Source organism: Halictus rubicundus, chromosome 1 (assembly GCF_050948215.1).
Source record: "Halictus rubicundus isolate RS-2024b chromosome 1, iyHalRubi1_principal, whole genome shotgun sequence".
Lineage (NCBI taxonomy): Eukaryota > Metazoa > Arthropoda > Insecta > Hymenoptera > Halictidae > Halictus > Halictus rubicundus.
Window position 1 is genome coordinate 12,209,696 of NC_135149.1, and position 16,157 is coordinate 12,225,852.

At 42.2% G+C, this 16,157-nt stretch overlaps 1 protein-coding gene across 13 annotated transcripts in view; it reads left to right on the top strand.

Annotated features, from left to right (window-relative positions):
- Positions 1-16,157, top strand: part of By (focal adhesion protein tensin) — a 247,087-nt gene that overhangs the window by 135,800 nt on the left and 95,130 nt on the right. For 8 of the 13 annotated variants that reach the window (XM_076788232.1, XM_076788258.1, XM_076788240.1 and 5 more), the window contains one exon: positions 14,603-14,785. The exons of 1 other annotated variant lie outside the window; for it this stretch is intronic. In XM_076788232.1, the coding sequence (XP_076644347.1) occupies positions 14,603-14,785 (183 nt within the window). Of the gene's footprint in view, positions 1-4,229; positions 4,942-14,602; positions 14,786-16,157 lie in introns of all 13 variants that reach the window. 4 more of the 13 variants (XM_076788306.1, XM_076788280.1, XM_076788289.1 and 1 more) reach the window with 1 other exon arrangement.

The window sequence follows — 16,157 nt, forward strand, 5'->3', positions numbered from 1 at the left end:
AGCATCCTCGGCCGGGCCGCGCTAAGCCCTTTATTCTCCGCAGAATATAATAAACGAACCGCTTAATGGCCGCAGTAAATCTCTTTCTAATTATCGTTCCTTTCCGAATAGTCCATAGGCGCTCTCGCGCAACCGTGCCCCTAATAATCGTAAATAATTCGTTATCGAAAATATCATTTTCGCGCGGACATTGTTTCTCGGTATTTCTAAACCGGGCGATCGCGATCTCACGCGCCGTCGATGAAGCAGTATCTCGAGGTTTTTAACGAGACGGCGCGGCGAGCAGCCGGTCGGCAAGTTTTACTTCGCGATCGGTTGCGAAATCGACTCTACGGGAACAATCGAGCGTTTCGTAACACGCGTGACGCGCATCTGCACGCGTCGTCCCGTGCCGGGAATAAACGTCGCCAGGAAGCCTCGCAGTATACAAAGGATCTTCGTAAACGAGAATCCGCCGTTTCCACTGGCAGAAATCGTGCACTGCCATTGTGCGTACGGGTTCGCAGCGCTCGACACGTTCCGCTCGAAACGCTAATTCGTGATCGCGGCCCACGCGTGTCCGGCAATCACTGACAATTCACCGGCTGACGTCGTTATCGGCCCCGACCCTGACGATACCGTGTCGAGGATTTTAATCTTCCCACGAATCGCGACCACAAGCCTCTCGGGCCGCCATCGATCTCCTTTCTTTGACCCCGAACGCCCCGCTATCTGCGGAGACCGCTAATTCTCTAGGACGACAGATTTTTATTGGCGAAAATTTATGGCCGCGCCTGCTCCCTGACTCCGCTTTTATTATTTTCTCGAGGCTTCTCTCTGTGGCGCGATGAAATTCTTCCGATTGCGAAAGATAGAGCTGTCTTCAGGCGATACAGAGAATGTATGCAGAAGTTGCAGTCTTTTTTTTCATTCTCGTTTATTTATGCGCGATGAGGTGTATTACCAGTTGATGGAAGACAGAGAAGATTGCGACTATCATAATTGTCGGTCAGTATCCATGAATTTGCTGTTCAAAATTTCGAGAATCTAAAACAAAAATTTTCCAAAATTGAATAATTCGAGAGATAAGTTGTGGTAACAGGAATGTGTGTCTTTCCTTAATGATGTACATTTGCTTAAAACTTCTTTTTATTAAAAGCTCGCATGTAATGCATAGCGCAAAGTCTTGTTTTGAGAAAATATATTGGAATCATCGCGAAGCACACTCGAAAAAGTTCTCCCGCGCGAAGGTTTAATAAAAGTCTGATGCTGCAGTGCTCATTAAATTGTTTGATCGAAAAATCTCGCGAACTCGTTAAAGACTTCGTGATGAAGTCCTAGGGTTAACGTGGAACTTCAAATTGAACTTTGTTTGAATTTTTAATGGACGTTATAACTTCATTAAGGTGTAACCAATTTCGATCCCTCCTTTGAATAGTAAAGTCGTCCTAAATATTCTGTACGAGTTAGGATTGACTGGAGATGTTGCTCTATATTAATCATTACCGTCATATAACATTTACATCCATCGTGATACGACTTAAAATTAATTAGCGTTTCAATTGTAACGATAGCTGAATATCTCATGCAGGTTACTATGTAACCAAGTACAGCGGGGATAATTCCGCGACATTTATCATCCATGCCTTGGCGACATATATAGAGAAATCACTGTATATGGTTTGTTTGCGATGCAAAATAGCATGAAATAGTACCTTGAAATTAACTGTCAATGGCCTCCTGCGGTGATAACCCGAGTCGAGTAAATTATTATTTTAATTTGACGGAGATTATGGTTGGATCAGCTTATTTAAATCCTTCTTCTGGATGATAGGGGCTATTTAAAAATTTTGTACGTGTTGAAATAGATTGGGAATAAAATTCTATATAATAAATACTATGATTCTAAAATTAAGTAGAAATAAAATGTTATTTCAATTTTTTATGGGTATTATAACCTTGGCGAAATTTTTAACAAATTTAAGTCCCTTCTATAGACTATAAATTCGCATAAATTATTAAATATACCACATCGCATAAAAATTCGAACCGACTAAAATCTCGTATGAATATTTAATAAAGATTCTTGTTAGATTGGTTTGTAACCGATTAAAATCCTTTCGTTAACAGAGATTGTTGTCCGTTCGATCTGCAACTAACACGAATCATTGTCGTTTGATTGATTTGTATCTACCACGGGTCGATTCGTTGAAGTATATGAGATTGCTTTAAGAGTATACATCAAAGATTAGGATCGCTCAAGAACGGTCTGCGTAAAATCTGCCAGCCGAGTAACAGGCTCGGCTCTCAATTAAACGGTAACTCGTATAGCGATGCTCCCAAAGGGGACGAACATTTCCCAGGCCTAAGCAGGCATTACCGAACGGCCGATCGAGTCAAGAAAGCCCATCGTTTACCGCGAATAAGAGATTCCTCGGATTCCCTCGGCGGATTTCTCCCGTGCCATCCTGTGTGGCCGTGTCTCGTCCATTTATTCGTCCGATGCGGCTCTCGCGCGTTCGATCCGGGAATTTACGCGACAGATTAACAGCGGTGTATCGATAGTGTCTGGTGTCGATAAGAATCTCGTGGAGAAATCGGTCAGCACGAGCCGTGAGAACCCCGATCACACTGATTTCTCCGGTGTCATTGAGAAACCATAGACATTTTACGGTGCCGTATCAATGGCCGGCCGAGATCCGACATCCAAGTACCCGGCTTGAAACACGAGATGCCACCGGCGGAAGTGCCCGGTTGTTATGCGAAAAAATTCGCGAAAGGAACGGTGCAGGAGGAGGGGTAGGATGGAGGGGAAGGGCAGAGCCGGTAATTTCGCGTGGGCGTTGGAACTAGTTATCGAAGGCTGCGAAACGAGGCACCAGGCCTCTACGACGGAACGCCGGGGAAATGGCAGATTCGATCGAACGCGAGGAATTCCCGTCCGGGGAATCACGGGGTCCAATTTAATTAAAATCGCCGGCAAATTAGTAAACATCCGGCCCATCCGTTTTCATTAAGAACCGGTCCCGCATCGACGAGTTGTTCCAACATTATTCGCACCATCGATCCCTTAATCTACCGTGTTTTCCTCGCTCGGGATCGATTTCGACAAATCTCATAGCGACGACTCGCGCAATTTCATTTAACCCTTTCACGACGTACATTGACCGTGAGTATGTCAGAGATTCGAGATGAGAACCCGACTATTCAGGGTAGGGATGTTCCATTCCAAGATATCGATCTTTTGAGTCGATTACGCCTCGATTTTTTTTTCTTTGCCGAAAAATCAATCTGAAGATAAATCAAATTCAGAACAGGAAAAACGTTCGCAGAATTCGGAAATACTGTTCAAACCTTTTTAACTAAATGGCGTTACTAAAAAATTAATGTCTATGTATTATATGTATCTTGCAATTAATGCGGACAATTTTGCATAAGAGTCTCCAGTCTATTATCTATTAAAATATCGTAATATATTATTGTGAAGAACGTTTTAATTGTGGAGATGCTCTCGATTGTTTCCGGTTCGGTTGCTTGTACAATTCTGTTCGGCTGTTATTGGAGTCGTTAATTATGTGCTGAAGGAGCTGTTTAGTAATGTATGTTTTGCTGGCACTGTAGTTAAAACAGGAAATGGATACATCAGAGTTAATAATGATACTGGACGACGTAAATTAACTTGGCAATCGTATAATGCAGTTTAGATCGTTATGCGCATACTATTACCATTTAACAACGCAATTATCGTCTCTAATGGAATATATACGTGGAAGATATGTCACAGCATAACGAAAACAACTGCAGATTCAGAAATATTATAGAGGTGTTCGAAGAAGTGACACAAATACTAAATTATTTTTTATTGCTCCTCGTTCCTCCAAAACAATTGTACATTCAGCTATTGATAGATTGAGGCAACGAAAACTTATTTATTTTCAACAAACAGCGAAACGGTACAAAAATTAATGAGAAACAGCGACAGATCTAGAGAAATTAAAAAAAATGTTTCTACAAGAGAGGTGTAATTTTTAAATCATTCTTCAAATGTCTCCCTATAGAAGGATAAGATAGTTTAAGATTGGCAGTCAGAAAAACAGTGAGTAACCATAAGAAAACACTAGAACTGCTCCCCGAAAAATAGATGATAGACGAAACATGTTAGGGAGCGTTTCCCTGTCTCTGTAACTGTTCACATCGTGTCCCCAGTGGCAATGCTGGAGTCCTAGCTCTGACTGGTGATTTTCTGATAGTTTGACGGATGATCGACGAAAGTGCAGCCGTTGAAGGAGCATAGCGCGCCAGATTCGCGTGCGAAAGAGGGCAGGAAGGGATCGATATCGCTCTCGAAAGGATCCCGCGGGCCAATCTACGGCGAGTCACGCGAAATCGGGGCGTGGATGCGCGGACGAAAGATCACGTGCGGTGTGTCGCACGCCAGTATCTGCGAAGGCCGTGGTTTATCCTGGTTTCTCAGTGCGGCACGGGACCATCGCAAAACCAGCTGCGTCCGTCGATTTCATTCGTTGACTTTTTTTCACTGCATGCCCGTCGCAACGTCGGATTAATTACGGGACGAGCCGTTGGACACGGGGACGAGATATCGGTCCCGGTGATTGGTCGGTCGAATAATGCCGGCGGGAGTAAAAAGTGAGCTGTTGGGTACGACACGTGCAGCGGCAGAAGCGGCGGCTGCAGTTGCAGTCGCAGCGTCGCTCGACCTTCCGTCGTACTTCGCGCCGCGCGTCATCGACTATTTATGCGTCGAAAAAGACGCGACGATGCGCTCTGAAACGCAGCCGACACCGGACCAATGAGAGTAAAAAGGCTGGCGACATTTGAAGACGTTCGAGCGACGAGTCAGCGCCGCGATCAGGCGCCTGGTTTTCTTGGCCTAGGTCGGAGAATGACTAAGGGATGAAGGCTAAGTTGTCGCGGAAAGAGCTGGACGACCTCTTCAGCGAGGTAGGGCTGAATGACTCACCTGATTCTTTCGTTGATTACATGATCGACGGCGATGTCCTATGCCGAATACACATGGTAGATCACTTGGAACTTGCTACCTAAACATCTCCTTCCATTGTGACGATATGTAAACTGTATTGATCTATTGAAATAGTATAGAAACAATTTTTTTTATTTTGCCTCGACTAACGATGACGTTTAGGTAGCTTGTCTGTAAGTGGACAACACTGTATGAATTATTTCATAGACCCTATAAATAATTATAATTTTTCTGTAATATTTCTGAAAGGTTCAGTACATTAGCATAATTATAGCTATTAGTTTACGATGAATCATTGTACGAAATTTCTCAGTATCCACGATAGAAAAAATCGGGAAATATCACTGGATGAACACAATAAGTCAAAAATAAAACGTTATAATAAGGTTTTACTTGTAGTTTATTAAACGATATAATTTTAGTTTAAAAAACGATTAAATGCACAATTGAATGTTGTAATACAAGTTTCTCTTTTTAAAGAAACACGAGTTTAAAGGCTCAGAAGACCTGCGTGCCAGCGGCTGGCGTGTCTGTGCACGGCTGACTGTTTCTACTTTGTCTATATACGCCGCAGCACGCGCGCTCGAGCAATATGGAAGTTTGGTTAACAGACACATTTTCTTCTACACTTTCGACTGATTTTTAATAACAATTTAGCCATCTGGTTTCCAAAGGGCTGCTATATGAATCTGAGGACACCCTCAGAGTTAGTATAGAATACTAACGGTTAAGGTTTTGTATTTCATCTTCTAAGAGTATGGGAGGAAATTCGCATTACTCATCGGATAACTTGATACCAGGATACGATTACATTTCCAATGAAAATTAATAAAGAAACCAAGGTGTGCTCACGATTAATATCTGTCCATCTCGTTACGATCGTTACAATTTAATCATAGTTGAGTTACAAATATTAAAAAGAAATTATTTGTATTTAAAATTGGAAATATTTGAATCTTTAGAGAATTTTTTTAATAACGTGGCAATTGAAAAATCTCATTGTTATCTTCAGGACTAATCGAAATATGACAAAGTTATCGATTCTTACAATATACACTCCGGTCTACCAACCATTTCAATAAGGATCAAGATTAAGAAAAATCGTTGGATTTTTAGCTCAGCAAATCATCTCCCAAAAAAAAATCTTCCAACACGTTTCCCTAACTGCGGACATGCCAACGAAAGGAAGTAACACTTGCCAAGCGGCACATTACTATCTGCAGCCGGCTATCTACCTTCTCCGAGGAACGGCCAGCTAATTGACACGCTATCATCGATTTCCAATCGGGCCGGTGTAATTAATAATAATTGAATCTAAAATGTAACGAGTCGAAAGGCATTGATAAATTGATTACACGATTGCGCGCGATCTCCCGGCTTCCTCTCCCCTCCGTCCCTTTTTTTTTCGCCCCCGGAATTAATTAGGAACACGGCTCAGCGAACGTTTCCTCATTGTGCCCGGGGAGAGAACACGTTGCTCCACATTCCCTCGTGTTTTCCTTTATCGACGTCGATATCTGGCCATTGAGATCACACTATAAGATCAACCGTTATCTATCACGTAATTCCCTCACACATGATCGCCTGTCTGCCGCTGTGTGCGTGCGCCGGTATCCGTGAACGAGACAGCTCACGCGTGTGCGCGCACACATGCAACTCGGTCGAGTGACTTACGAGCAACACGGAAATTGATTGCACCGCATTGACGCCTGTGTGCAACTGAACGACCTCTCCTCCAGCACGGCCACCTTTTTCTCCATCCTTTCAGCGCGGGGTGTCTGTTATTGCTTAAACGATCGCCTGCCACCCCGGATTACAGACAATTCGACCTTCTTGCCCCTTTTCTGACAATTATTTGCACCAGCGACTCTCTGAACATTCTAATCAGCCTGGCTGAATATTGTCAGCGTTACTATTTTAGACAATTTTTGTCTCCACATGTGCAATTCACTTTCATTTTCCTGTCGATTTCACAGTTTTCGCGATACCGAGCATATACTATGGTCTATGCATCGGTTTATTAGTGAACGACGTGAATCATTTCATTTGAGACTCATCCCATCTTCTTGGAAGAATGAGTTTTAAAAATTTAATTATTTATTATTTTGTGAATTTGAGATCCACCTTTATCACATTTTATTGTCAAATTGAGTTTAAAGCTCATTTTACATTTCAAATTTTCCTTGATAATTATATCATCGGCAGACAAAAAAGTATAGAAAAAATTTTATTTGAAACAGTATAGGGTAAGGGACCCAATTACTGTGCCTATATCAATTACAGTTCTTATAATGAGTGATAAAAAAGAGATATTAAATTTTTCACTAAAATCAGTTAATATATATGACATATATTTCTTTTTTAATATTCATTATGCTTTAAAAACAAGTATAATTAATATAGGCACTGTAATAGGTGCCTCCACAGCAATTGGGTCCCTTGTCCTAAAAGAAATTGGTACCTCCCACAGTAATTGGGTCCCTTACCCTAAATCCTAATACCTATGTTATTTTATCAATTTTTTCTAGTTTCTAGTTTGTGCAGATTTGGCAAATGAGTGATTCGCAATTTACCACCGCTCAACTTCAGTTTCTGGACTGGGTAAACGTATTTGCTGGATTGGTTTTATGTTCGGTTTAGGGTTGAGTTAGAGCTGGGTGTGCGACAGTATACTGACGCAATTGCGTGTGTCTCGCGACACAATTTGCATACCGCGCCGATCGTGGACGAAACACGTATCTCACGACGCCGCTCGTTTTTACAGCCGATCGACGATAAGCCTTTACGACGCGGCACTTTAATGGAACACGCCGGCAGACTCTCGTAAAGATCTGTACTATGACCCCTGTAATTGCTCGCCGGACATCCCCACCACTCTCTGTACTGGGTGTTTTACGAGACTCGTGTCAAGGTTAGGCTGTTTTCCCGCGTCTGACACTGTTCGCAGCTGCTGATCGCAATTATACCGATGTGCTGCAGATTTCGTAAATTCCAAAGTCTTCAAATCGTTTGTAAGACTCGCGAATCAGAAAACATTCTCCGTGAAAAAATGTATCAAAAATTTCGTGTAAAATTGGCTCGAAGAAATTGGCACTACAATTTATTTCTAAATGTTTCTTCGCGTATTTTCTGTTAAGTTTCTTGAAGAAGCATGCTTGTCGTTTGAATCATCCTGCACATTTTTCTGAAACGGTTAATTGTGAGAAGACCCTCCATGAAGTAACGAATGAAAAATTTACAGTCGAAATTGTATTTTCAAGAAGCCGGGCAATTTATTATTTACTTATTAAAATACTCGTGTCATATCCCCAACTCATCGTTTGAATCATCCTGTACATTTTCCACAAAATACCACGTTGACCTCTTTATAAGCTCGCAACCAATCCCTCTCACAGATCACACAGAGAAAAGTATCATTTCAGCCTAATCCCTATACCGTATCAAAAAATGCATCCAGTAACCGCCCAGAATACACTTTGTTGTCTCTTACGCTCGCTGCAATTTAGATAAGCCACCCGATAAGCGCGTTATCAAGAAGATCGTAATCCCAAACGATTGTCACCAGCGATGATCTAAATCGAGGCTTGTCGATGCATCTTCTGTATCGAGAGTGCGTCGCGGAACGCTCTCGTTATGTAACTGTTTCGCGTGCGTTTCTTCCGTTGGTTGTTGACTTCCTTGTTGCTTAATTAAAACCACGCCCCTATTTACACGGAAAGCAATCGTGTGCCGGGTGTAAATGCGGCGTACCGGTATCCGGCGAGCGACCCTCGCGATCAAGGAGATCGATACCACGGAATACCACCGTGAAACAGGTATCTGTCCGATCTCGATCGTGCTAGATCACTGTTGGCGCGCGGTGGGAACAGTTGGTCATTTTTGCAATGAAATAACTTTCGACGAAATTACGATAGAATTATCAATTTTTTTTTACCTAAAAGCTAAAACGTTGCAGAATAAGGCGAAAATAGAAACAAAAAATGACAGGTAAACTTTCACCCCGAAAATAATTGTTGCAATTGAACCTGCTTAAGGGGGCCGGCATGGTTTGAAATCCATATACGTATGCAAGGGTCAAAACCTTTTCAAACTACCGCTTCAATATTGCAATGAGCAGTTTAGAAGTGGTCAATTGTGTTTCCTAAAAGTCCAATCAACGTTTGTATAGAGCCCAAATTGCGAATTTCTACCTCATCGTGGAGTAATTTGTATTATCCGGCAGAAAATTCGAATTCTGAAGCAAGTATGACGTCACAAGATGGCTGCCGCTGAGAGATTCTCTTAATTTCGAGAGATTTAGTGTTCGTATCGAAAAAAAGGCTCTATACAGACATAGCAAAGACATGTACAAACACGGTGGTATGCATTTTTAATTGATTACTTACTTATTTAAGACGTAAAATGTCTAGAAAAAAGGCACAGCGTAACATAGCGTGACTGTCAAGGCCAAATGCCTGCCGGCCCCCTTAAAGGTTCGATTCGCTGTAATTTGCGCTTGAATTTTTGTTCTTAATTAATGACTTTGTCTAGTGGTCTAGTCCTTTGAGTAGCGACATTTGATCTAAATCAATAACAATTTTGGAGAAAATGTGACTCAATTGTAATTGTTCGCTATTTTTTCCCTCCTATTTTTGCTTCAGTCCGCAACGTTTAATTTGAAAGAGGTTTGATCGCTCTGACTTACGCCTGTCGGGAGTAATATCATTTTGGCCCAAAAATGACCGAGCGTGCCGACAGCGAATTTCGGCGAACTTCACCGAATTGCTGCGAGGCTTCTGGAAACTCGTGTTGCCTCTAACCCTCTAATTCGCACGTTTGTTCGGGCTCTGCGCGGCGTAACGCGTTTCTGTAACGCTACCTGCTGGAAACAATCCGGTTGAACGGTGTTGCGGAGCGATAGAGCTGAAACGGTAATCCACTTTACACCGAAAACGGGGTAAGCGGCGTGCGAAGTCGAACGAAAAATCTTCTGTAATTGGATTTAAAGATCCCGCGACCGATAGCCGCGACTCGATGAGATTGTACCGTAGATGCCGAAGAGGCAGTCATGCACAGAGTGATCTACAATGGGAAATCTAATCGTTAGAAAGTGATTCTTTCGCGAATACACGGTAGCACGCTGTGAGAATTTCTTTCCGTGCAACCAATTGTTTCTCGGCCACTGGATTTCATAGCAGTAACGCCCCCGACAACAGTCTCCTGAGAATCGAGAATCTCGCAACTCGTTTAGCGTGTTTTTTCGCTGTTCACTAAAATGAAAAACGTAGAAAAAAAAAATAGTCCAGTCGTATTATTCATTTTCCTTCGTATTTACATTGTGCCAGTTGCAATTCATATTTCGCATTCACTTCGCATTCGTGTCATAAATAATGGAAATCGAGTTTGTACATTTTTACAGCACCGTGGAAAATACATTTAACGTGCCGTAAAATGTCCCGTGTCGTTCCTAGTATGCAAACTGTCGATTTTTATGCAGATCGATGTAATTTATAATCGAACCGTTTGCCTGCCAAATCGACTAACTCGCGGGGGCACGCTTTTCATTTAAAATGCGATAAAACAAAAAATCGTGGATCAATGTTTGAGGGCTTATTTTAAAGAGAAGACTTCCCTCTGAAGAGATCGAATTGAAATCATTGTGACAAACAATGTTTTGAACTCTGCAGAGTCGTTTGAATTTGTGATTGTTCCGAAAGAGAGAGGGAGAAAATACATTTGCAAGGATACATAAAATAAGGGGAACAGATGTGCTGTGACGGTTCTGATACAAAAGTAAAGTTGATGGATGGTTAAACGTTTTGGCCTGCAAATGGCATGCTTGTAGACTCGCATACTTCGCGGCCAGCTCCGCTCCGTTATTCAGATATGTAATTAGGAATCGTCGAGATACAAAGACACAGAGGTACGCTATTATAGACTCATTGGATTAAGTTGTCTCCGCAGTTGGGTCCCATTGTATCAGGATTAGAGAGGAATTTGCTGATGGCCTAGATCGTGCTCGCCGGCTACAACATTCATCTCTCTCTCCCCCTCTCTCTCCCTCTCTCCTTGAATCTCTCCTCGGCTCCGTACGAAATCAAATTCTTCTTACGTCCTCTGCTCGTACACGGAATATCCTAAAACTTGTTTCGAAATGCAACACGGAGGAAGATTGATCGCCCACCCCCTCCCCCTGTTGCGAGCGTATTTTAAATGCAGAAAGATGCGCGAAGAGATCGGATTTTTAAATGAGGCTCTCGTCGGTGCACGTGAATTAATGAGACGCGCATAGAAATTCACAGGGGCCGGACCGAAAGAGGAAAACAGGCGTGCGCTTCGCTCGGGTGATCTATTATTTGCTCGACATACGGGAACGTGTGTGCTTGCACAGCTCTCCGGAAAATTTATTAATTGCTCTTAACGCCCGCTGGCTAAGCGAAAGTTGCGAATTATTCGGGGCTCCTGCAGTTTCCCTGTTTCGTCCTTCGTTTTATTCGCTGTGCGATCGGTAATCTGTTCAGCGTTTAATTAATTTTATGCCGGAATTTTCCGATCGAAGTTTCGAGTGTCCGCGAGAGCCCGTGAAAATGTGACGTAACATTTGATATTTCTCCCGTTTTACAGTGTTTTCTCGATATATGTCCACAACACGGGTCTTCCCAGGGACATATATCGGCTAGAAGATACTATTCTTTGCTGCACTGCCGAACGTAGAAAAGGACAGTGAAGCCCGAGTAGCCTCGGTCGCCGAGAACTATAAACATTACACGGGTCAGGTGTATCGGTGCGAGACCACTACTAATCCAATTACAAAACTTCTTCGTCGTTCAAGTTCAAAGCTTTCATCGTTCATTGCACAAGTAAACATCATCGGAATTATATCATTTTCATTAGAAAAATGCCACGAATATTTTGGTGGAAGTCCCATAAAAAAATAATAAAACGTAAAGAAGGTTTGGTACTGGATTAGTAGTGGACTCGCACCGATACACCCGACCCATATTATGTTTACACTCATCGGCGACCGAGGCCACTGGAGCTGGCCCCTCACTATACCCCGCGGCAGTGGGGACAGTTCTGGGACTTTTATCAGCTAGATATTTGGGGCATATATCGAGTAGAGACTGTATTTTCTCAGATAGCGTTAACCTGCTGTTCCGTATTCATCTTCAGAGAACCGAGAGCAATTATCGTACTAATTCGCGTATTTATGAACAACTTTGAAACGCGTAGTATTTGTCCATACTTAAATTCATCGACGACAGAGGTCACAGATTCAGGGGAAAAGTCGAAGATCGTCGAAAGAGAAGTGAAAGACGAATTTTCCCTCGGTGCTTCGAGAGGGTCTTCATAAAATTGCCGGTGCATTGTTCGCAGGACTTTTTGTTCGTCAAGCTGATTCGGGCCCGGTCGTAGAAAAATACGCGTTGAGCGTGCCGGGACTTTCAATCTGCAGTTGCAAATCGAACAGTCGTCCGAAGCGTAGACTCTCGAGAAACCTGACTCGTAAGGTCCTCTAAAAAAAAAAAGAACAAGAAAAAATCGTAACTCCTCTTTATCCGAGAGCGACGGCGCAATTTCGCGAGCAATTAGCTGCCCCGGAGAAATTGCAAGCATTGTGCTAGCAATTTTTAAGGTAAACAGAGAACGGCTCATTCGTCAAGAGATTGAATCGAGCAGTGGAGAGAGCGCCCGACGCTTTCGATTCTTCGTTCGAGGGGAAAACAGCTCAATCCGAGACGCTCGAAAGCGAACGACCGTTCGGCGGATGCGAACAGCTTCATTTACGCCTCCTATTATACTCGTGTGCTAATCGTTATTATGGCAGGTCGTTGCATAACTGCAATTATCGCACCGCGAGGAACAACGTTTCTTCGGATTGCACCGTTGCACGCGATATTCTGGCCTCGCAGGGTCTACGACCTCCCACGGCGATGTTTCCTTCGTGCTCCTCTTTCGAGAAAAATCCTAACGCTCGGTACGATGATTTATGCACCGATAATCTCCCTACTTGCGAACTCTTACGCTTATGCGCGGGGTTGTTTGTCTTAAAAGCGGTTTATTGCCTTTAATTGCAAATTTTCTTTGATCGTAGAAATTTCTTTCGTGAATCATACAACCATGGATCTGAAGTTTAAAGCCTCCTCTTTACAACGCGACCTTAAAATTTGATCTACGATTTTTTTTTTGCCGTTTTATTGAGCTTCTAATCGCAAGGTACACAATGAGGACTTCGTACAACCAAACTTGGTCGCCGTTTTTATTCCACAAAACAGTGAAAAAAAATCGTACACAAATTTTTAAGGAAGCGTTATGAAGACAAAGCTTCGATCTTCCAATCCACACTAAATTCATTCACGAAAAAAATTTCTCCAAGTTTTTATAGGTAGTTTAATTTGCAGCATTTTCGAGGAAAACATGTGTTCGTTTTTCCATCTGCTATATCATACAAAAGCACCTCAGCAAGAAATGCATAATGCACCATAAATACAGAAGCTTCACGCTTTAAAATGAATCTAGTATCATTATTGTACTATTATTTTTTACGGAATTACAGCAGCTTGAATATCGGCGATTTCCGAATATTGATAATTTACCGTTCACATACGTTTCTAAAGCCACAGTAAATTTCGGTAAGAACTGAACGTAAACTGTAACCTAATTGCACACTGCATAAGCCACTTTTATCCGCGTGATCCAAAAAATGAATGTACAAGTGTCCACGAATATTAAAGGAAGGTCCAGGGACTACGGAAAAGCCGATAAGCTTGTATTTTCACTGTAATTAATATGCAGAAATTATGTAATGTAGAGGCAGCGTAACTTTTATACGATATATTTCCCTCGTAACCAGAAAACCTGCAATACAATATTTATGGTCACAATATTTATGCGCATGCAGTGAACAATTGTACGGCCATGGGAAAAGTAATAAGAACGAGCGCAATTTATTCTCTTTCTTTCTCTCTGAACAACCGTTTCCTTAGGATGGTTCTTATATTCAATTATGGTTGGAAAAATAGCTAATTACTTTATTTTGTCTCGGAGAAAAACACCAGGTATTTTCACGTTAATTGAATCGGGAACTCTTATCTTTTTCCGTTGTATAATGAAATTTGTCCTCGTTAATTGGAACACTCGTGTAAGCACAAGCAAAACGTGTTCCTCGAATATTCAATTTTCCTAAAATGATAATGAGGTTTCCGAAGAAGATAAAAATACAAAACAAGAAAACCGCGTTCAATCTCGATTGTATTTCACGTGTATTTGTACGATTAAAATAGAAATAAATTTGTAGAACATAGAGATGTGCATAAATTCTTAGGGGGGTAAAATTTTCAATCGATCCAAACGATTTGCAGTTTCTCGTCGTAACTTTCGCGCAGCTATCTCCTCGTAGACAAATGCGCCATCGCGAAGGAGTTTTTCAGTGGAGCGTGCAGAGACCGATCATTTGCGATACAATTGTTCGGAGGCAAATATCCGCGACTAATCGAACTGTGTCATCGCATCGATATGATGCATGGGACGACTGCGTACAAGCAGTTTGCGCGGTCTGATTCTTCAAGGATGCGAGCGCGCGACGAACTATTTCTAGCCTGACAGCAGCCAGATGAAGACGCTCCTCTTGTCTGATTCCAGGGAGCTAGATTCCGGGATACCTCCCAACAAATCCATAAACAATGGCAGGCAGATCCGGCGAGAGCATTCCCAACAGTTGGCACCGTTACCACGGGCTCTGTCTCCCCTACCTCGGGGGAGATTTCAACCCCCAATTCGACGCCCAGTCCGAGTCCTAGCCCCACCAACAGTCAACAAGTCGTGGTGAGTACCAATCACTTGTCATCGATTTGCTTCCCTTCAAACGTTTCCATTGTTTACCGCTGCGAGCCACGGAACGACTTATCTCGGGCCCTTTCCGTACTCAATTGGTGCAGACAATGCGCGGAACGTAGTCTTCTTACAATCTTTATATTTATAGTCAGACCGCGGAAAGAATTTCTCGACTTATTAAAATTATTAAGAAAAGAAACAAATGTCTATGTGGCCCTTGCATCTCACGGTCAATGCAGACTTTTTTTATTTTGCATGAAAGTCCGCAGTCAAGGCAAGAGGAATTGATATTATAAAAAAATGTCGGTGTTTGTAAATTATCTCATGATCATATTCCTTAAAAAATGGTTGAAGTCATTTAATTATTTTATCGCTTGTGCATTTGTAAACGTCTATTAGAAAACATATTTCATGAATATTAATTTGCAGGCATAATTTAACACTGAACCTACCATGATCAAAATCATTCACAATTATTGAAATTATACAAACATTTTCATAGGAAATTGCTGAATTGACTTCTTTATTTAACGCATATTACAATGAAAATCGTTCAAAGTTCTCCCTTCTATAAGACGTTTCACTTCTATATGTTTTGTGCTTGGTACGTTTAGTGTTGAGCAACAGGAATTAATTTTGGAGTTAAAAAATCAGATCTCTAAAAAACACTATTTTAGAAAATAGTTGTATCGAGTTCCAAATTCTTTGAAGTCGTTGAAAATAATTGTATCCTGTTTCGTAGGTTTGCTTTCGCAAAGCGGAGCCAAGGTGTACGCTTAATCGTAGATTCAGAATTATAGTTGCGATCTGTCAAAGAAAATCGCGTTGCCTCTCCGCGTCGGAATAATGGTGAGAATTAATAAATGGTCTAGAGGAGGATGCTGTTTTCAATAAGGAAACGGTTGAATAGAAGCCCGACACGCGAGAGAGCCCCGAGAAATCCAGCCCCGTTTCGCAGGCCAATAAGATTTTATCTCCGTGATTCACGAAACGACGAAATCTCGATATACACGCGCCTTCCGGGCGTAAATCTCGACGGAAGCTGCGAATACCCTTTGAAACTCTCCAGGGGTGTATCAACCACATCCACCAGGCCGTTTGTACATGTGGGTCAGGGGTTGAGAGAGAGAGAGAGAGAGAGAGAGAGAGAGAGAGAGAGAGAGAGAGAGAGAGAGAGAGAGAGAGAGCATTGTACAGAGTGTATCGACGAGTGATAACCGATTTCCCGGTATCATACATAGAAACACGAAGAATTCCATCGAGCCATTCCCATTTTCCCCGCGTTCATTCCGGTGACGTGATAAATCGAAATTTTCCACCGCCGATTCAATGATTTTGAAAATCTACAATCTATCGTGGGAGG